Source organism: Pipistrellus hanaki (genome assembly GCF_964339955.1).
Source record: "Pipistrellus hanaki genome assembly, chromosome: 18".
Classification (NCBI taxonomy): Eukaryota; Metazoa; Chordata; class Mammalia; order Chiroptera; family Vespertilionidae; genus Pipistrellus; species Pipistrellus hanaki.
The window spans coordinates 9,085,454-9,107,554 of NC_140520.1; the positions used below are offsets into that span (position 1 = coordinate 9,085,454).

Genomic DNA, 22,101 nt, shown 5'->3' on the forward strand with positions numbered 1-22,101 from the left:
GGTAAAAAATTTAAGTATCACATATGAATAACTGTATATATGTACAATATAACTTGAATTTATTGGGGAGGCATTGGTTAATAAAATCATATAGGTTTCAGATATACAGTTCTACCACACATCATCTGTATGTTGTATTGTGAGTTTATCACCCCAAGACAAGTCTCCTTCCATCACCAGTTATCCCTCCTTACCTTCTTCTACACACACACACACACACACACACACACACACACACACACATCCTGCCCCACATCCCTTCTCTCTGGCAATCACCATACTGTTGTCTGTCTGGGTACATGAGTCTTTCTTTGCTTAGTCCCTTCATCCTTCTCACCTAGCCCTTGACCCCCTCCCCTCTGACAGCTGTGAGTCTGTCTCCACTTGGTTAGAAACAAAAGAAAAACATAAACAGTTGGGACTACATCAAACTGAAAAGTTTTTGCACAGCAAAGGAAATGGTGGCGTTAGGACCTGAACCGACACAGATCAGCTTCAGCTGTCTGCACTGCAGAGGGAGACTAGGAGGATGTAAGCAAAGCACTGTTTGCTTTTACCCCCTCCTATCCAACAAATGATGCTACCCTTCTAGAAATCTGCTTAAATTTTACATTATCATGAACTTCTAAGGAGACGGTGCTCCTCTCTCTCTCTCTCTCTCTCTCCCCTCACAACAAAGATCACTGCCCTGTGTAGGTCTTGTTTTCACTTAGAGGCGGTGGTCGGCACCAGGGCAGGTGACAGGGACAGTGCTTCTTATCCATCTGGGCAGCAGCTTCCGTGCTAATTCTAAACACAGGTGGTGAGGGAGACAGCCAGCGGAAGGGGGAAGGAATCACCGCTGACATGTGCACCCGGCAAGATTGATGGTTTCCCTCTCTCCTGCTCCCCAACGCGCCGGCCCGGGGGCAGAGACGCGGGCGCTGCTGGGCCGGGGACAGTGGAACACACGGCGCAGTGTCTGCCTCGCTGCAGCGCTGATTAATGAGACTGAAATGACACAGAAAGCAGCGGCGCTCCGGCCGGGGAATTCACAGGCCTTCCTTTCTTTAATGATTTCCACAAAAGCAGTTCCCATAAACAGCCCGGCCTGATTTGGAGTACCCCGTGGCTCGAGCGAGGCAGGGGTATATTTGGAGGAATGCGCCGAGCAAAGGGTGCGGGTGGGAGCGGAGCTTGTGAGGAAGTAAATTAATTCACGTAGGATCGGTGGGTACAAATCATAATGCATGAATTCCCCTCCTCTGTCTGCTTCCAGGTAAGGTTATTCACATACTCGATGTAAAGAGAGCCCGAGAGGACACTTCACGAAGATCTCCCTGCCAACAACACTCTTGGTGTTTTGAGCTGGGAGATAATATCACCTATTTTTCATGTTCTACCGTAGCTATTAATACATAATGTATACATTAACACGATAATTTGTCTCTGAGAAGAGATGAATTTTAACACCAAATATTATTTCTGGTGTTTACTATCAAGTATCTATTGGGCCTATCCATTGGGAGGTCCCACCAGCCGCTCTCCAAACGTAATACCCTATCAAAAATAAGTCTGATCATGTCTGTGATTTTTCTTGAAGCTCCTTAGAAAGGATTCTTGTAATGCTTCGTATGAAATAAATAAACTTACGGAGAAAATGAGAACAATTCACATTTGGAAAGCAGCATCAGCTGATCATGAATTTATTATCTGAATAATCTCTGGGAGCTCTCAATGATGGGCCACAACCATAGGGAACCAAGAGTCCGACACATTTTGACATGCCACGTAGCTTCCTGCGGGCCGCATCTCTGGACCTCACGCAGTTCTGAGAGTATACGTACGCAGATGCAGAGACTGTTGTCAAAGAAGTATCAGAATATGAGGCATTTCAGAATTTCCAATTCCTCACACTTACCAAGAAACCTTAGAATTCCCCACAGTCGAGTGCTTAGCTCTTACTGTAAAACTTCACCTTCACGTTCATTTTCTACTCCTATTTAACGGTGATGTCACAATTCTGATTTGTACTCACTCTGTGTATACGTGTGTGTATATCTGAGTGCATAAAGTAACAACAGTCTTCAGTCAGTTGTCTCATTGTGCCTACTAAAATTCAAGAGTATTTCTTTAATTACAAGAGCCTTCCCTTTTCTGAGTGTTCACACGAATTGGTGACTTTTCTCTCATTGTGGTATTAAGTTGCCTCATCATGTATTGTTCAAGCTGAAGAAATAATTATTTTATCAGGAAGGAGATGCAGCATTATAGTTTCATTCCTATAATTCCAATGATTTCATTTGGAATTTGTGCATTCCTATACTAATAAAGTTGTGACTGTATAAACCATAATAATGATCCTCTTTTATATTTTAGTTTGCTTTCCAGTAACTCCAAAAAATTGCTTTTATTCACCAAGGAGTATTTAGCATGTCCCCTTTGAGGTTAATGCTGCTTTCCAATTAGCTTTCAAACTCTGATTTTGCTTTTATATATTATATAGGTTATATGGGTATATTCTATTTTTGTAAATATGCTTTGAGTAAAATATGATAATTTTCCAACAGCATCACCACAAAATCAGCACTCACACGGAAAGTATAATGATTTAAAATGCAATTTACTTCCTAGTTTTTCAGACCACTCGCTCTTCAATTTTTACATTGTACACAATTCTCTTCTGTGAATAAATTTCAGTAGGTAAAATAATTAGTGCTCTAATAGGTAAAATAATTGAGTACGTAAATAATTTAGAAAAGAATTAAAATAAATAATAGAATATAGCTCTCACTTTCAACAATTTCAATCCAATGATTGAAAATACATTATTTTCCATCTACTTATTATTGAACAATCATTAATCATAAAATACTTGGTACTATAATACAAGTGATACCACTAGTTGACATTTTTGTAAAAAATAACATTGACTTTTATTTTGATCCTACCATCAAATAATCATAGTTATTGAGAAAGTGATAGCAAATGCTCAAATCTGAGCATCTGAAACAGCAAAAAGAGTGAGTGGCTTTATTTTCCATCTTGATGAGAATTTTTTTAAAGCTCTTCTGCAGAAGAGAACAGCCCAATGCCCTTTCAGATGATTTGTGTAACAAGTATTTCCCCAATTCTCCCATGTCCCTGACAATTTTACCTTCCTGCTGGTTCCTACCCCACCAGCACTGCTGAGGTAACAAGACCCAAGTCTACCTTTCCCGCCTTTCTCTTCCACCGCCCCACTCCATGAATTTGCCATAGACCCGTCTTAGTTCCCTGAAGGGCTGTACTCTTTTTCAGCCGCAGCGCTTCGTACATCCAGTTCTCTCTGCCTAGTTGCCTTTCTCCACTTGACAAACATCAATTACCCCTTAAGAACCAGTTCAGATGTTACCCCATTTGTGAGGTCTTCCTCCCACAAGACCCACAATGCTTTGTTCTCCCTCCTTTACAGCACAGAGTTGTTCTGGAATTCACTTTCCCTGCAAGACTACCACCGCCAGCAACCAGTGAAATCTTCGTGGGTAAGAACCATGTTTTTATTCCCAATATCAACAAGGTGAAGGTTCAATATACAAAGAAGAAGGCAGTAGAAATGAATACTGTGTGTGGCTTAGAGAATGCGGGAGCTGGGAATCAGTCTGAAGTTCCCTGACACTCAGCAGCCCGGGGGGAGAGGAGAATAAGAAAGGACATTTACCAAGACTAGCTGGGCATTTTCAAATGATCCCTTCCCAGGTTACCCCTGCAAATGCTAGTTATTTTCTAGTCAACGATATCTACAGCACTCAGAACACTTTTCCCAATTCTTAATGTATTGTAACATTAGTTGAATCTATACTAAAATGCTCCTGGAATAAAATGTCCTGAAACATATTCTTACAAACCCCTGAAACAGTGGCTCCACTCTCTGTAGAATGCAAGCAATCGTACCTTAAGGTTCAGAGTGAATTTTATGTGATGATTTCCTGACACTTTATTTTAATAATATGCTGTTAAAGAGGCATTCACAAGTACAGAAGAGCTCACAGTATCACGTCGGCTCTGCCCTTGGGGAGAGTGTGTCTAACCTACAATACGGGGTCATTTCCTCTTTCCTGGAGGACAAGCATCGCATGCACCCCGCTGGGGACCAGGCGCACCCCTGGTCCAGCAGGGGCCAAAACACAGCAGAGTGCTCGCTGCAGGACCAGGATGTTCTGAGTTAAGAAATGGAGTTTATGGGAAAACCTAGAGGAAATGGATCTGAATCGCTAAGAAGGGTGAAATAAGAATCTCACAATCAACATCAGATGGCGGGTGACGACTTCGACACGACAAATAACCTCTTAAAGCAAAATATTTTGAAATCTAGTTCCTCCTTCACTTACCTGCTGTTGCTATGGTTCAAGGGGTCAAGGCTTCCACTGTGGCGGTTCCTAAAACCAAAAGCAACGTGGAGGAAAAGGCTTTGGTCCTACGGGTGTGCCCAGTAACGAAGCAACGGCAAACTCCTAATGTTGACTGGGAAGTCGAGGAGAAGCGTATGTTTTAGTATCTGGATCGTTTTAACTTCCCTTTGTTAGGAAATAATCCATTTGGAACATTAGTTCACTGATTTAAAATCATAACAAGACCATGCTGTATTTTATGAATACATTTTCCCAGCGAACAAGTCACATTTGACTAGCCTCATCTTAAGGAATGTCCTCTGTACACCACGGTTGCTCCATATTTAATTATGAAATGAATGAGTTTCATCACCGGGTTCCTTTTTATTCTCATAGAAAAATAAGTATTTTTCCTCCGTTTTTCAAACATGTCTATCCCTGTCCCCCTTTCCCTTCAGAGGCTTTTACTGAACTAAAGGCACATGCTATTAAATCTGAGTTCCTAGGGTATCTATCTCATCCATGTTATAACGGAATGAGGTGGAGCAAAATGACATCATTCAAGGACCTGCTATACGTGCACAAAGCTTAGCAGGGGTAATGCCGCTAAGGATCATCAACATTGCTTTGTTTGATTTATGTTTGGAAATTTTGTTTTCCTTTTTTTTTTGTTAACTCTCACCCAAGGATATTTTTCCCATTAATTTTTAAAGAGTGTGGAAGGGAGAGAGGGTGTGAGAGACAAACATCGATGTGAGAAAGACACATCGATTGGTTGCCTCCTGCACACACCCAGACCAGGGGCCAGGGATTGAACCCGCAACCCTTCAGTGTACAGGCCGATGCTCCAACCACCAAGTCATACCAACCAGGGCTTGGCTGGTTTTCTTAATCTAGAACTACCTGTTTTTTCCCCAATACCAAGATATCTGAAGAGAGAAGAGAAGGACAGGAGATTTTGAGAGGAAAGTCTCTGAATGACACTAGCTTGGATCAGAATGAGAAATAATTTGGCTCTACTGGATACACTGAAAAAACCAGAGTGCTGTTGTCCACAACACCCCCATTAGGGAGCTGGCCAGCAGCCAGCAGGGGCTTCTCCAGCTTCCTAGGTCAGCAGGAGAGATTTGGGAGTTCCCCTAGTATTTAGGGTGCAGCTCAGGGCCCATTCCTGCTCTCTAGGAAAAGTCGTGCTCATGGGTAGAGCTTGGCAACTCTTCCTGCCATCTCTGTGCAAGAGATAAGATGGCAACGGTCCTACAATGTTACCTACTGCAGAAGCTATAAATTCATCCCTCAGTACATCCTGCAAACACCCCAGCCAAAGCCTGCTTTATCGGGGCTTAGCGTGAGATGGCCTCCAGCTACCTTAAAGCACAGCCATATGCTCCCCGGCATTACAAGGTCTCATTATGCAAGGCTCCTCCCCGATCCCAGAGGAGACCAAACGACATGCCGTTGCTTGCTTTTGCTTCCTATCCACATTTTAAAATAACAGAAGAGAAAGAAGGAAAAAAAAAAAAAAAATCAGCCACAATTGGCTCCAGTTGGTGTGAATAATGAGACATGGTTGTCAGATTCCTGGAAAGCTGCCAGTCTGGTCATTAGCTGGCCAGATACTGGGTCCACTTATCCAGAGGATAAGGAATACAGTTTTAAATGAGGTCAATTTTAAGAAGACTTTAAATGTGGCATTTGGGTGTGGGATGAAACCACCTAGGAATTAAAATCCTCCACACATTAAGTGCTCGCCGTAAGAGGTAGGCTGGAATGAGACGGAGCGTCCTCTGTTTTGGACAGCAAGCCTGGCCCAATTAAAACCTGGTCTTTTTTTTTTTTGAAGTCTATGATGGAAGAATCCTAGCTCTGACAAGTTGGCAGTAATCCTTGCGATCTATTTTACTGGGATATATATCCATATACACTGCAAAACTGGAGCGCAGACCCTGCCTGTGATCATTAGACAGACTGGACCAAGTGCCTCAAGCCTTTGATGCCCCTGACATATTATTTTCTGGATGGTGTCCAGCAGCCCAATGCAGAATAGCTTTTTCTCTACTGTATCCAGATGGCAAATGGAAGAGATCAAATTCAACAGTTTCAGGGCTAACCTTAATGGATGTGAAAGGCTGGCTTCTCGACCAGCTTTTCAGGGATCTACAATACAAAAAAAAAAGCCTTTGAACAAGGAGACAAATAATTTCCCCCCTCCACACCCCCGCACCACCACCACCACCACCTCTTCAAAACTAAACCATGGATGTGGTAATGTGGTTCAAATCCATCTTCTGGTTGAAAAGGACAGCCAACTATCTGATCAGTTCTAATCACTGATACTCTCATGACACCTTCTTTTATTTATTTTTTTTAAACAGTTTTACAGTTTTTAATGCATTTTAAGTTAAGAAGGGAACAAAAGGCTCTAATGATACTTTGTGTGAAGTTCAGATGGGTGTTGTTCTTAATATTCTCGACAGCATTTTCCTCCCTTCAGGCAAATATTTTCAGTCTTCCTCTATTTTCTCCAAAACTTTAATAATAATAACAATATATACATATATACACATATATACATATATGTACACATATAATTATATATACACAAACATGCACATACACACACACACACACATACATATATACACACACACCAATATATACATATTCCTAAATGTTTTAGCAGCAACATCTTATAGTAAGACTAGAGGCCCAGTGCCCCAGCTGCCTTGGCCCTCGTAGCCCCAGCTTCATTTGGAAGGCCAACTGGACGGTTGTTCTGCTGTTCGATCTAATTAGCATATTATCTCTTTATTATATGGGATTCTCATATGCCATCTAATTAGCATATTATCTCATATTATATGGGATTCCCACTACAAGCTGAAATTCAGAGTCGGCTGGCATGAGTCTTACACGTTTTTATTATTGTATAAGCATAGACTAGGACTTCACTACAAAGCCATTTGTGCAGGAAGGAATAAGGTAGGAAGGTCTACCTCACTCTCCAGGCTTATTGAAGTTCCAGAAATACCTCATTATAAAACAATTTCACCTGAAAGACTGATTGTTGTGGATCATAAGGCAGGCTGTGTAATGAGTTAAGCTGTAGAGGAGGCAACCGTGAGGAGGAGGGCTCAGTATTTGAAAGAAGGGAACAAGTTTAACCTCTGTGAGTCAGCAAAACAGAGATAAGGTGACTTAAAGTAGGAGTTCTTAACCTGGGTTGATGAAATTGTACACAGGGTTTTGAGAATTTATGCACATATTTTCTAGGTCCACATTTTAATCAAAGGAAATAGTGACACCCCTCCCTTCCCAAAGTATAAGAACTCTTAGCATAAGACTTAATAGAAACAAGATGGAGGACATTAACATATCTAAAGAAAGACTATGCCCCCTGGATGGGTGGAAGCTTAGAAAAAGCAGCTCTATTGGAAAAACCTTGGCCATGTGTTTAAAGAGCTGACCAAGGGAAATGGTGCTGTGATAGAGGCCAGAAATATGTAGCCCAAGGAGTATGACCCATAATGGAGATAGAGCTTTGGGTTATCACAACTTGATTACACTGGCCAATGAGGTGATCCAACGAACATCCCTATCAAGCTATTTTATTTAATAGTTGGGCTTCCCAAATAAATTTGCCTGCAAATGGAGACTATGACAATCAATGAGTAAAAGTAGTTGGTACTCAAGATCATTCTTTATTCATATACTAGAGGTCTGTTACATGAAATTCGTGCATGGGTAGGGTCCCTAGGCCTGGCCGGCGATCAGAGCCAATCAGGGCCTTCCAGCTGCCAGCCAGGGCTTTCCTTCATTCCACGCCACCCCCTGGTGGTCAGCGCACATCACAGGGAATGATCAAACTCCTGAGGGGACAATTTGCATATTAGGCTTTTATATATATATATATATCCTTCCCCAGGATGTCACCTTCTACTTTTTCTTCCATCTCTCTGGCTACTACAATCTTAGATGGTTCTTCTCATCATCCCAATCTCTTAATGTTGGAATGCTCATTGACTCAGTATTCAGATTTATTCTCTTCTCTTACAAATACTGCTTTTCTTGATGATCTTTCTGTATTAAAAACAAATTTAAGAGTTATTCAGCTGATAGTACTTCCATCAGTGGTCATGGTTTTACTACTGCTCTTTGAAGAGACATTCCTCTCTCTCCCCATCGCTTTTCACATGTGGTCCAAATGGAAGCTGGATGGCCCTATCTCCACATGGTTAGTCTAAAGATGGGCATTTGACTTTCAAGAAGACAGGTGTCATGCAAGCCTCACCAAAAAGTCTGCTATTTAGACAGAAAAATAAGATGAGAGGATAGCCGTGTCTCTATTTGAGTCATAGATATGTTAATATATTCCCAATCAAAATTAAGGACACATGGTCTGCTGAAGAATTTCTGGTCCATTTTAGAAGGTGAAAAACAATGTGGGAAATGTCATGTGGATGCTGAAATGTTGGAATATCCAAGACATTTAAAAGATTTATAAGTACAATTGGTCCTTGATTTAACAAGATGTCTGGCCACTGTAGTCACAGACTGATCAGGAAGATGCTGTAATCAAACCTCTTCTAGCAGAGATGACATTCTGTGACAGTACTATGATTAAGCTTGGTTTATTTCAGGTTTTATTAAACATGTTAATGATAAACTGATAAGCAAGTATAACAATGAAACTTTCCTTACCAACTTCCAGCCACTTTAAAAGAAGAAAATGAAAGTTCTTTGTAATGTACATATAAAGTGCACTTAAGTCACACTATTTCATTCTTATCATAATGCAAAGAAAAATGCAATAGCACTAGGTTGGAAGCTTACAAATGGCCTATTGTCTACATAGTGTAACAGTGCAGTGAGACATAGGGTCTTTTCTGTATCTACGCAGAACATACCAATATCTATAAAGCAAAGGTACTAGGCATGGTTTGACAGGTTAAAGGGACCCAAAATAAACAATTCAGAAAAATGGCAAAGTAATACAATAAGTGAACTTATTTCCTTCATGAGTTGGAGAAAACATACAAAAACTACAATGTCAGTTGTTGTATAGATAATACAGCACATTTATTGAACCAGTCTCTTGAGGCAAAATGGTCCTCAAAATGAAATTGTCTCGTCTTAATCCTTAACCCTATACTTTTTTTCTATATGCAGAGGCAACAAGCTTTAGTATAATATACAGAGGTAGAACACTCCAGTATAATTAGCTACACCTATGAAAAATAAAATGGGGCCTAAAAAGTAATGAGAAATGTCATTTATAGCAAGTTGGGAATTCATAGCCTACTTGGAAAATTATTAATATTATCTCCCAATCCTCTAGATATCTTGGGCAATAATGAGATCACCTGTTAACTCTAGCAAACACTGAGCATCTTCTGTAATTAAATACTTAAAATATACACAAAATGTATGGTTGAAATTCAACAACATGCTAAATGCCGATGGGTTATATTTTCTCTTATCTCAGTTTTATTTTTCACTGAATTCATTAACCCAATAAATACTTACTGAACTCTTTCTGATACAGGAATTAGTAAGCCAAAGATTTAAGTAACACCTGCCATTCTCACATGAATAGTTATCATAGCTAAGATGGAACAGAAATAATTCTTCCTGCCCAGCCAGCATGGCTCAGTGGTTGCACATTGACCTATGAACCAGGAGGTCATGGTTCAGTTCCCGGTCAGGGCACATGCCCAGGTTGTGGGCTCAGTCACCATTGTGGGGCATGAAGGCAGCAGCCAATCAATGATTCTCTCTTATCATTGATGTTTCTATCTCTCTCTCCTTCTCCCTTTTTCTCTGAAATAAATAAAAAAAAAATATTTAAGAAACAAACAGAAATTAAAAAAAAAAAAAAAAAAAAGTTCTTCCTGCCCACCTTTCACTACTGGAGGTGGGCAGGTATAATACATACTCCTGGTGAGGTCTGCCTGCCGAATGGCAGCCCAAGGCTGTACCTAAGGAACAAGGTATTTATTACAAACTGATTACTGCTGCAGAGTCCAGAAAGATCTACATTTTAAAAAGAGCATGTTCTCTATCTGTCCTAAGCAAATGCCTATAAACAGAGACAGAATAGAGGGAAGGGTGTCTTCATTTCTATAAGTATAAAGTCCTATAAAATTTCACAATGGGAGCAATCATTCCCAGCTCCAGAACAAAGTTTTCTGGAACCTGCATGAGTGATTTTGGGTTTTTGCCTCATTTTAAAAGAATGGTGAGATACCGACAGGGATGGGAAGAAAGGCCTTTCCAAGAAGAGAGAGTGGTTTTAACAAAGAAGCGAAAGGGAACAGCTCCAAGCAAACGTGGCAATTCTATGAACGCAAAGGATCCCTGGGAGACAGCCAGGGCCTAGAAAGTGTCTTGGATCTGGACAGTGACAGGTCTTGAGTGTGGGGCTACAAGGAGTCTAAACTTTATGATAAGCCCCCGAAGGGGCTTTAAGAATCAGAGCTCTGCTTTTGGGAGATGAATCTGGTCAGGTTGATGTTTTGGGGGTAGAAGGGACAGGAGAATGTGGATATGGGGGGAATCGAAGGATTATTAAGATTGATAAGGGTGGAGGAGAGAAAGGTTGTTAAATAGAATTACATATAATTAAAGAAATAATCATCATCAGGCATGGAGGACCCAGTAAATACTGAGCACTGGCCAAGGGACTTTATATACATGGCAGGATCTCGAATCCACATAAAATTCCTACAATGTATTGTTATTAATGCCTTATGGAGGAGAACACTGGGGTTTGGTGAGGTCAAATAACTTGCCTGGCAACACACAGTTCGTATGTGGTGGAGCCAAACCCAACAGAGGCCCAAGGTCCCACACCTTCTGCTTTCTCCGCTCCCTCTTGGTGAAGAGCCGGTCAACTTTAAATGACAAGTATAATGTTCCTGTGACCACTTACCCTCTAGACACTTGCTGCTCTAGGTTACTGGGTTTCACAGCTTGGTGGCCTGGGGGAGGCTGGGAAGGTGCCAGCCCGTGGAGAAGCCAAAGTTGCCTGCAGAGAAGGATTTTCCTTCACAACCAAGATGGCCAGGTAACTAGTATCCACAGAGGGCCAACCTGGCTCTCTCCCCAGAACTGGCAAGGGCTCCACACAGTCTGGTTCTTAATATCTCCCTTGGGACTCCACCTTTCTCCTGCACACTTACCCCCCGGCCCAAGAGATCTCCTCTCTTCCAGCAAATTTATGAACTGGCTGCTGAGACCGTCCTCCCCAGGGGAGGACAGGAATCCAACTCGGGGATTTGAGTAAACAGCTCCATTTCCCTTCGATATCAAATCCTCCTGCTTCCCAAAAGGGGCCTAAAGTAACACAGCGAGAAAAGCATGGGGCTGAGTGAAGATAAAGCAGAAGGGCCAAGCAAAGTCTCTGTCCACGGGGAGGATGAGGAACAGTTCGTGAGGAGCCCTTTGTTTGGCGTATAAAATGAACTGTTTGACATTGCTCAATTCAAAGCCTCAATAGATTCTTAATAAATGTACAGATTGGTAATGATTCCCTTTCATTCAATCAGTGAATGATAGATCCCTTTAAGAACACTTTGGAATCAGAATCCTTTGGAATAAAATTCTTACTTGTCCCTTGCTAACGTGGCCCACAGCACTAATTACTTTCATCTCTCTCCTCTTCCCACTTTGCACCTCTGCTACTTTTGAAGGAAGTACTCCAGCCATAAATCCCAATTAGACCCTAGATAGCGGTCCCCTGGTCATCCATCAGCTTCAGCACTCACCACCTCCCCTCTGCCGGCGGGGCTGCACACAGGTTGACCTTTTCACTATAGAATGTGTGTAAACAGAACTTCCTACACGCACCTTGGGACTCATGTGTTAAAAGCCCTTATTTTACACCGGGTAATCCTAGTGGCAGTAGCCAAATAGAGACATGGAGATAAATTTACAAGACATCTTTGCTCCTTTCTCATAATTCATCGGAGCCAAACAAGACTGTAGGAACAGCAACAACAGAGGATGATTTATAATTTCTGCTCCGTGTGTCACCATGGCAAGATACACAAGTGGCTTTCATGGAAGAGATTTAGAAGGTGCAAAGCAGTCATCAGTGTATCATCACAGATAATTTGTTTCAGAGTTTAATATCATTTTATTACCTATTATAGTTAGCATACAGTTTGGAGTCAGGCTATCTGGGTTTATGCTGAGGCTCTAACACTTGCTAACTAGATGACCTTGGGTGAGTTATTTAACCTCTCAGTATCCTCAGCTATAAAATAGGACTAATATTAGCTCCTAGCTTATTGGGTTATGAGGATTAAAAGACTGAATGTATGTCAAGTGCTTCAAACCATGCTTAGTAGATAGTAAGTACCCAAAAGATGTGTGCTGGTATCACCTCTCCCATCATCATGTTTAGTAATAATTGCAATTGCAATCCGGTCCCCAAATAAATCGCACATTCAACTAATTTTAGTACAAATAAAAAAATACCCCCTAAACTAAAACTTGAAGGAATACTGACATTTACTTATTTAGATTCACCATCTTACAAAATCGGTTTAAAAAACAGGAAGACAATGAACATTTAACCAGTGAGTACAAATTTTAGATGTCTAAATAGCGAAATTTTATATTTGTAATGAAGATAATGAGCAAACATGAAACATTTTAAATATTATAAGAGATTCCACTTGAAAATGCTTTACAAGGCCACATTTGTTCTTTTATGCTTTCAAATACCTTCATGAAAAATCGACAGCTATCATCTCAAGGACCTGGGCTAAGAAGCAACAAGCCTGGGTGGTGTGGCTCAGTGGTCGAGCATTGACCCATGAACCAGAAGTCACTGGTTCAATTCCCAGCCCAGTTTGCGTGTTGGATCCCCAGCATAGGGCATGCAGGAGGCAGCTGACTGATGATGTTTCTATTTCTCTCTCCCTCTCTCTTCCTCTTAAAAAACCAATTAAAAACCATATTTTAAAAAAGAAAACATAACCAAGGTCATTGATTCAGGGATCCATCCATGTGGAGTTGCCTGGCGCTGTAGTAAGTCCCAGCTGGCACACCAGAACAGGCATGAAAACGAGGCTGACATCCCTGCAACCTGCTTAGTGTCCTGGCCTAGAGGGCAATGGATGGTGAAGCGGAAGCTGTGAGAACCAGGGTGGCCTGACTCTGCTCTTAGGAGACAGAGGGGCAAACAAAAAGGCATTCCCTTAGCCAACCAGAGTAGGTTGGAGAGATGCAAGGATGACTGTGTGCCAAGAAAAAAGAGAACTCCAGGTGAATTTTGACAAATAACGGGAGGACCAGCAGACCTCAGATGAAGGGACAGTGAGAAGACCTAGATCTGACCTTGCTTCGCTCAGTACGCGGTGATGGGAAGAAAACGTGTTAAGCCTCCAACTGGGAATAAAAGATAGAGCATTGCTCAGAAATGATATATCGAGCAAATTGCGAATGCCTGAGCCGAGTTAAATTAAGTCAAGCTGGAGCCAATGGATCATCCCTGCGCCTATAAATTATCTCTCTGCATCCAGCGTCTCACACTGGCGGAGCAGCGTCTACCCGAAAGGAGTCAATTCTTCCTGGGGAAACTCAGAAAGAAGCCTCGGGCCTCAGGTTGCAGTCTCCAGAAGAGAAATTCCTGAGCCCCAAGTGGTGGAGGTAGAACGGAATCAAGAGCAGACCCGGAGTAAGTGTTCTTTGTGAGGAGGCAAGAGCCAGGTTCATCATAGCAGAGACTAAACAAACCCATACAGTCACCCCGTGCACAAAGATCAACACCTTCTGCAGAAGGAAGCTGTGTCTGGAGAGAAAGAAGGAAAGGAAAATTGACTGCTATTATCTGAAGTACTTGTGTAGTTTCAGATAAATAGAATATAGGTTATATTTCACTGATAAAGTACATATATATCAGTGTAAATATTCCCAAACTACTCATTTACAGGGCAGCTCCTTAAAACGAACCCATCCATCACCCATGGTCCTGAGCCAACAAACGCACTTGGATATTTAAAGAAGCTGAAGGAGTTTTGGAATGCATCGGAAAAAATCCTAGGTTGTGTGGCACCCCCTGGTGTGGTGGGGCGCCGAGGTCAGCAAGCAGGGCTGCCGCTACTCCTTCAACCAGAAGAGCTCTGCTTTTATCTGATGTATCTAGTCTGGGTTCATATAATATTACATCTGATAACACACCGCTACTGGGCAAATGGGAAAAGCATAGGCAAGGGTGAGTTTGAATCCTGGTTTGGCCATTTACTAGCTCTGTGACTTGAAAGAGTTACTTAATCTCTTAAATTTTCCTTTTTTATAAAATGGGTAAGCCCAGCCAGTGTGGCTCAGTGGTTGAGTTCAGTTCTGGGTCAGGGCACATGCCCAGGTTTCAGGCTTGATTCCCAGTGCGGGGCATGCAGGAGGCAGTGATTCTCTCTCACCATTGATGTTTCCCTCTCTCTCTCTCCCTCTCCCTTGCTTTCTGAAATCAATAAAAAATAATGTGTACAGGATTGTTGTGAGAAGTATTAATAAATAATATAAAGTATGTATAGCACATAGTACAAGGCTTTAGCATATAGCAGGCACTAGCTATTAGTTCCTTTTGTGAAAGACATAGGGGTGTGTGTGTGTGTGTGTGTGTGTGTGTGTGTGTGTGTATACATATATTTGTAGGCTTAAGGAATGTATAAATATATAATTGTGCAAGCCTCTGCAGACAGTTTTTCTATAACCTGCAGTCATGCAACAGATATGCTGAGAAAGGATCTGGGGTCAGTGGCCTCAATTTCTTCTGTATTTCCTGGCTGTAGCTGCCATAATAGTTGCTGGCATAAATCCTCAGCATTGATCTGCTATTCCTCCTCGATATTTTTGTAGATACTGAGAGTTTTCATTAACTCAAAGATATTTTTTAAAGTGATATATTACTTCTAATAAGCTAAGTCAGTTCACAAGGAAAACCAACCTACAGTGCACTTTATTTTAAATGTATTTTTTTATTGATGTCAGAGAGGGAGAGGGAGATAGAAACAGCAATGATGAGAATCATTGATCAGCTGCCTTCTGCACGCCCCCTACTTCCTGTGGTCCTGGCATATGCCTTGATGGAATCGAACCCAGGATTTTTCGGTCCACAGGTTGACGCTTTATCCACTGAGCCAAATGGCTAGGGCTATGGAGCATTTTAAACAAAGGAACTCCTAGACTGACTGAGCTTAAAAGGAGTTTTAGAGTGGACCCACAAAATATCTTTAGTTACCATTTAAGAAAAGCACAGGAAGATGGAGCGGCCGATCAAACTGGCACAGTTATCATCCAGCAAAATTCCCAGATGGCTAAAGCAGCCCCTCAGCGATCCATGCTGATGAGCTCATGTTGCATGTTGGGAGAACAATACAAGGCAGGAAAGAGCTAAGGACAAAGTCACTGGAACCACTAATGTTTACTGTCATTAGATCACAGGCCTACAATAACAAATACTAATTGCAAACTATGGAACAAAATCCCATTTAGTAAATTTTACCATCCTAACTCCCCAATTAATTCACTTTGTGACATTACGCAAGTTACTTAATTGAAGTCTACCTCCTCATGATTTAAAAGAAGGTGCTGATACCTGCCTTAAAGCCTTATGTTTAAAAAAATAAAAAAAGCTCTAACAGGTTTGGCTCAGTGGATAGAGCATCAACCTGAGGACTCAAGGGTTCCCGGTTCCATTCCAGTCAGGGGCACGTACCTTGGTTGTGGGCACATACCCAGTGGGGAGTGTGCAGGAGGCAGCTGATCAATGTTTCTCATGGATGTTTCTAACTCTCTATCCCTCTCTCTTCCTCTCTGTAAAAAATCAATAAAATATATTTAAAAAAAAAAAAAAAAAAGGAATAGAAAACCTGCTAGCATTGCACCAAGTTAATTTCCTGGCTTTGATCATTGGATGGTGATTATGTAAGAAGACCCTTGGTGAGAGGTATATAGGAATACTCTGTACAAATTTTGCAACTTTGTACATCTAAAATTATTTTTAAATAATTTTACTTAAAAAGAGCAATTTATAAAAAGTCTTATTGTAGGAAAGAAATAAAAGATTAAAAAAAAAAAACCTAACACATTATCTATCGTTTTTGCATGCATAATTCCTTCATCTAATGGCTACACTTAGTGGCCATTAGCTATAGGTACAGTATATTAATACAGTTTGTGCCAAACCCAGGTTGGGACAATTAATAGCTAAATGTGTTGATCAGGTGTGATAAAATGGGGCCATTCTATATCTCAACTGAGTAATTATAAATAATCAAGCAAAACTCCGGGAACCATCAATATTGCATTCTTTGCGCACTAAAATCCTAAATCGGTGTTTGAGAAAGTATGGAGTCTGTGTCTGACTAACGATGACAGGCTTTTATTTACCCAATGCCAGCAGCATTTAAACATAACATGTCAGGCCTCCATTCTGACTCCGGGACTGCTCCCATCCTGTCAGACTTCAACAGTTTTCTGTCAGGCAACACCTGGCAAAATAAAACCGCTTTCATAGAGGTGGTAGGCATCTCAAAATGACTATGGCTTGATACTCTGTTATTTCTGCTTCCCCCCTCCTTTTTATTTTAAACTTGAGTCTACATCTAGCCTTGAGGCGCAAAAGCCTGCCTCTGAGATAATTAAAGGTCCCCAATGCCAAGATTATTACCCAAGATTTTGCTTTTTTTTTTTTTTTTTAAGAAAACAAAACAACCGAGGAATCACAATACTTTATCAGTCATGGTTTCTAACAAAGGAGCTTGTAGGTCCCCCAATTTTGCTTCTCACCTCGGGGAGTAATGGTGCAGCCAAAACTATTAACAAGCAACTTGGCTATTTCTTGGTTTCAGATAGAATCATCCATATGATAACTATACATTTCTTTCTATTACACTACTCTCTTGCAAAAATATTTTTTTTTGTTTTCTACAAAGGTTATGAGATATCATAAAAATGTCTAATGCATCTGGTTTAAGAATCCAATTCTTCCTTCACATATTTCTGCATCTGTTCACAAAAATCTCTTTGACTTCAAAGGAAGCTTTTCAAGAGAAAAAGAAGATACGCACAGGAAAAGTGGCCATAAATTTTTAGGAGTCCTTTTTCTAAGGCCATTTTAATAACAGCGCTGTGGGACCAGTATCTCTCTGAGACCTAAAATATCACAGATGATATTAATGGCTGTGCATTTATACGGAGATTTACACTTTAAAATCTTATCCTGGGTCTAAAAGTGATATATCTTCAATTTAGAACATATGAAAAAATACAAAAAGCTTAAAAAAGAAAACTTAAATCACTTTCTTTTTTGTTTTGTTAATCCTCACCCAAGGATATTTTTCCCATTGATTTTTAGAGAGTGGGAGGGAGAGAGGGGAGGAGGAAGGAAGGGACACACACACACACACACACACACACACACACACATCGATTGGTTGCCTCCTACTCGCACCTCGACCTGGGCCAGAGATCGAACCTGCAACCCAGGTATATGCCCTTGACCGGGAATTGAACTGAAGACCCTTCAGTGTACAGGCCAACATTCTAAACATTGAGCAACACCAGCCAGAGCTTAAATCATTTTTAATCCACTACTTAGGAAAGCCTAGCAAAACAAACAAACAAACAAACAAACAAAAATGGTTGTTTCCTTCCAGTCTTTCTTTTTCTTCTGTGCATACATTTATATAAATATTTATTTACAAACATAATATTATAATTACACTATTAAAGCAATTTTGTATCTTTTTCAATTGGTCTTTTTCAAAGTGTCCTTCAAACCATCATTTTTAATGACTGAAAATTATATGTAGATTTATAATTTTAAAAGATGCTCTCACGTTCAATTCTTATTCTAATCAAAGCTAAATCAAAGGTTTAGAAACACTGTTCTGTTCTGGAAATTCTACATCTTGAAACAATCTAGGTTAACAGTTGATTACCTTCAAGATAATCGATTTGGTAAATGCCACTGAAACAATAGATGTTTAAGAAACTTTTCTTTAGCATTTATAATGATTTTAGTCCCCTTAATTTCCCTGGGCAATTGTGGGCTCTAGTTTCTTTTTCTTTTTTCTTTGATTCTCTATTTCTCATGACCTCCTTAGCTCTTGTTTGGAATAAGAGGAAGTTGGGGGTCTAAGGCTTAGTTACTTTGATACCATAGCTTTTAACAGGCTACTATTAGCTATAAATATAGTAATCAACCAATTCTGGTTCTACAGAATCAGGCCCTAGGGTTTCAAAGAGGGGAGTATTGGATTTATCTAATTTTTAATCAATTATTTCCTAACATTGCTGCCTGAAATTTAAAGTAACATTTAAATAGCCATTGTGTTAATGATGTTAATGATGAGCTTTCTGATATAATATCCTTTATCCTCACAAGAATCTTATTAGGCTCATATCAAGAAAGAAAACCTAAGTACCCCAAACTAAGAGATTTATGGGACGATTAGAAAAACCAGTTGAACTCAAATCTTGGTTTTCATAATCTCATTGCTGAACTTTGGATTCATAATCATGAAGCCATAGATTATTTCCCAAAGCTTGGAAGAACATACATGTGGCAATCGGTCTAACCCTTCCTCCACCCATTTTCCTAAAGAAAATAAAACCCTGCGAGATTCAGAGACTTGTCATGTCTCTAGCAAGTGGCTGACAAATCCCTGGACCTCTGGTTTCCTAACTTCCAGTCTAGTGCTCTTTGCAAAATACCCACTCATCCTACAACATCCCCCGGCCTATGCAACACCACAATGAATGTGCACAGAGGCCAGGAAATCACCCAATCACCGCAGAATCTGGGGTTTCTTTCCTAGTTCCCAGAAGACAGCTCCCAAGAGATGTATGGCATGTGCCTACCAGTGAGCTTAAACTGGGAAGACGTTTGAATGAATGAAAATGTCTGAATGAATGACACACACACACACACACACACACACACACACACACACACATTATTATTATTTTTTTCTTTTGCCACGAGGGTAAAATTCCAAATACTGACGCACAGGCTGAGGGCCGCGCCCTGCTGCCAGAGTAATCAATGGTCACAGCAGTTTACTTGTGTTTCCCTTGGAGATCTAATCTTTGGGCAGATCCACTTTGGGGTAACGGAGAGGAAACCCTGGAAAATGCACCGCCATTCGCTCAGGTACCACGCAGCGCAGCGCCCACGGAGACCTCCCAGTCACTAACAAGCCTTCTCATCCTCCCGCCCCGGGATCACTATTAGGGAAAGGACCGGAAGCCCATAAGGATACCAGGAGGTGGGCGGTCCCAGTGCGCAGGCGGCGGGACGCTCCGCCCACCAGGGGCGCGTGACGTCACCACGCATCCCTGCGACGTCACCACGCCCCAGGTAGAAGGGCAGTCTTAAGGGAGACGGCTTTACTAGAGGAGCGACCGGGTGCTCTCCCGAGGAAACGGGGGCGGGGTGAGGGGAGAGAGAGAAGCAAAAGGAGGAAGGGAGGGAGAGGAAATAAGGAGAACGTAGGAGGATGGAAAATGATCAGGAGAAGGGCCAGCTTTGATTACCTGGGGGGCAGGAGCAGCTTCGGGTGCTTTATGAAGTGCCCGGATGAAGCCCCAGCACCCACGCGTCTTCCGCATTGAGCGCAGCGCCATCTTGAGGGGGCGGGGCTTTCTTATCTTGAGTGACAGCGCTGCTCTCCTGCTTGCTGCGCCTGCGCTCTTGCCTTCGGGGGCGTGTCGCTGTGCCCCGGCCTTAGACAGTCCTGTCTGCAGAGCAGGTGGAGACGGGGACGGGGCGGGGCTGAACGTCTGCGTTTCCCTGGGAGACCTGATCTTTGCACTGGCTTCCTGGAGGGAGAGGCTTTGGTTGGCGTTTTAGACGGGAAGAAAGGCTAGGAAGTTGCTTTTTGGGACTCCAGCCACCCAGAGGCAACTTTAAAGAAGTTTCTGTAGGAATGGGGCCTTCGCAATCCTATGAGAGAGCAGCAAGCCCCCTATGGAGACTGGATAGCCTCATTTCACCCGGTCTGCAGGCACAGCACTGAAGATATAGAGACACACGTCTTTCTTTCACCAAGTGCACGGCCTGTGGGGAGTATTAGATACATAAATGATGCAGTGTCTTAGCTGTCACAGAAGCCCACATCAAGATTGGGGAGGAAGGGTGGTTCGGGTTGGACCAAGACCCATCCAAGGCAGGCTTAGAAGAAGGGGCTACCTGAGAGAAGAATTGTTCTGCTTTAAGTTCAATTATAAGAGCACAGTGTTCCTGCTTCTGTTAATGCACCCCACAGCTCCCAGACATATAAGACAGACAGCAGTAAAAATAAAACGCAGAGATTCATCAGAATTCCTTTCCGTCTTTGTTATATTTATCCATGGAAAAAAATGCTAAAAATTACCACATTTCCAGAGGGGAAAAATAGGAGATAAATGGAGTAAGGCTGCCCATACTCTTGAAGGAGCAGGTGGAATCACAATTTATAAATGAAAGCCATACATTAAAATCTCATAAGAGTGGTACAAAGCACTGGTGACATTCAAGCATAATTGATGTGCTATAAGCAGGGAAGGAATTGTAGGGATGGCGTGAGGGAGAGGGGAAGCATCTAAGAAAATTAAGTCTTGTTCTTCAACAACACTGGTTTTGTCTCTGTCAAATTTGAGGTGCTTCTAGTACTCCCAAATGTGATGCCCACTAGATAGATAGGTCTGTCTGGACCTCCGAAGAGAGGTCTGAACTAGGAATCAGATGGTAATTGAAACCAAGGAAGACTTTGAAACCAGGTGTTTGTGGAATAAAAGTAGGAGTAACCAAAAGATACTTAAAAAAAAACAAAAAAAAACAAACAACAAAAAAAAAAACCTCCAAATGTAATAATTCTGAATCCCAGGAAAGAGATAGTGCCAGTGGAAGTAGTGATCTTTAAAACGATATGCAGTATCCCTTGTATATATGCAGTTTTCTAAAATGTCTAAATGTTTTGTACTCATATACCCAGCAAAGCATTAAAATACAGGGATACAGTTGTAGGCAAATACAGTTGTATTTTTTTGTTGTGTGTGTGTTTTGGGTTTTTTTTTTTAACAGATGTTATTAATTAGTTTCACTGACCTTAGGAATTAGTAAGATTAGATTTATGACATCCTACGCCATCTGGGTTGTAAAATAAAGCCTAAAAATAAGGTGAGGGTTACAGCAGATAGCTGACAAAGGGTCTGCCTACTCTATTTCCTCAAGCAGCACATTTCGTCTTTTATCTGCTAAGACTCGCAGGACTGGTATTTCCACGTGAGACATACTCCCATCGAAGGAGGTATATCAGGACACAAGTGTAATCATTCCAATCCCTGTGTTTTTTAGGTCAATTATTCTCACACTTCCAAGTAATAAGTTGTGGTGACCTGATGATGTGAGTGTCACTCCGCCAGCAAGGTTGCTCCTTGGACGGGACTATATTTTGTATTTTCTTACATTTTCCCCAGCATGTAGTAGAGTGCCTTACATAGACTAGGGATATCTTTTAAATCTAATTTTTTTTTATTTTGACAAAGTACATGATTAATTTTCAGAGGTTGATAGTCCTTTAACGTGCCAGAAGGAACAGCTGGCGGCAGAAAAGATGCTAGATCCACTAAAAGGAAGCTAGTTTTGTCTGCTTTTGTACTTCTTTACAGCAGCATTCTGAAACCTTTTGGTGTTGGGAAAAGTATCACCAAAAAGCTCACCATCATACAAGCTCGCCATCTTGTTCTCTTCTAAGAA

The 22,101-nt window shown here is 41.4% G+C and overlaps 1 protein-coding gene across 2 annotated transcripts in view; it reads right to left on the bottom strand.

Moving 5' to 3' along the window:
• WARS2 (tryptophanyl tRNA synthetase 2, mitochondrial) overlaps positions 1 to 19,994 on the bottom strand; it is a 57,346-nt gene extending 37,352 nt beyond the window's left edge. For both annotated transcript variants that reach the window (XR_014793360.1, XM_084866097.1), the window contains exon 1: positions 19,899 to 19,994. Coding sequence is in view for 1 of the 2 variants with exons in the window: in XM_084866097.1 (XP_084722223.1) it covers positions 19,899 to 19,988 (90 nt within the window). In the remaining variant the exon portion in view is untranslated. The remainder of the gene's footprint in view (positions 1 to 19,898) is intronic.
• Between the last annotated feature and the right edge of the window lie 2,107 nt (positions 19,995 to 22,101).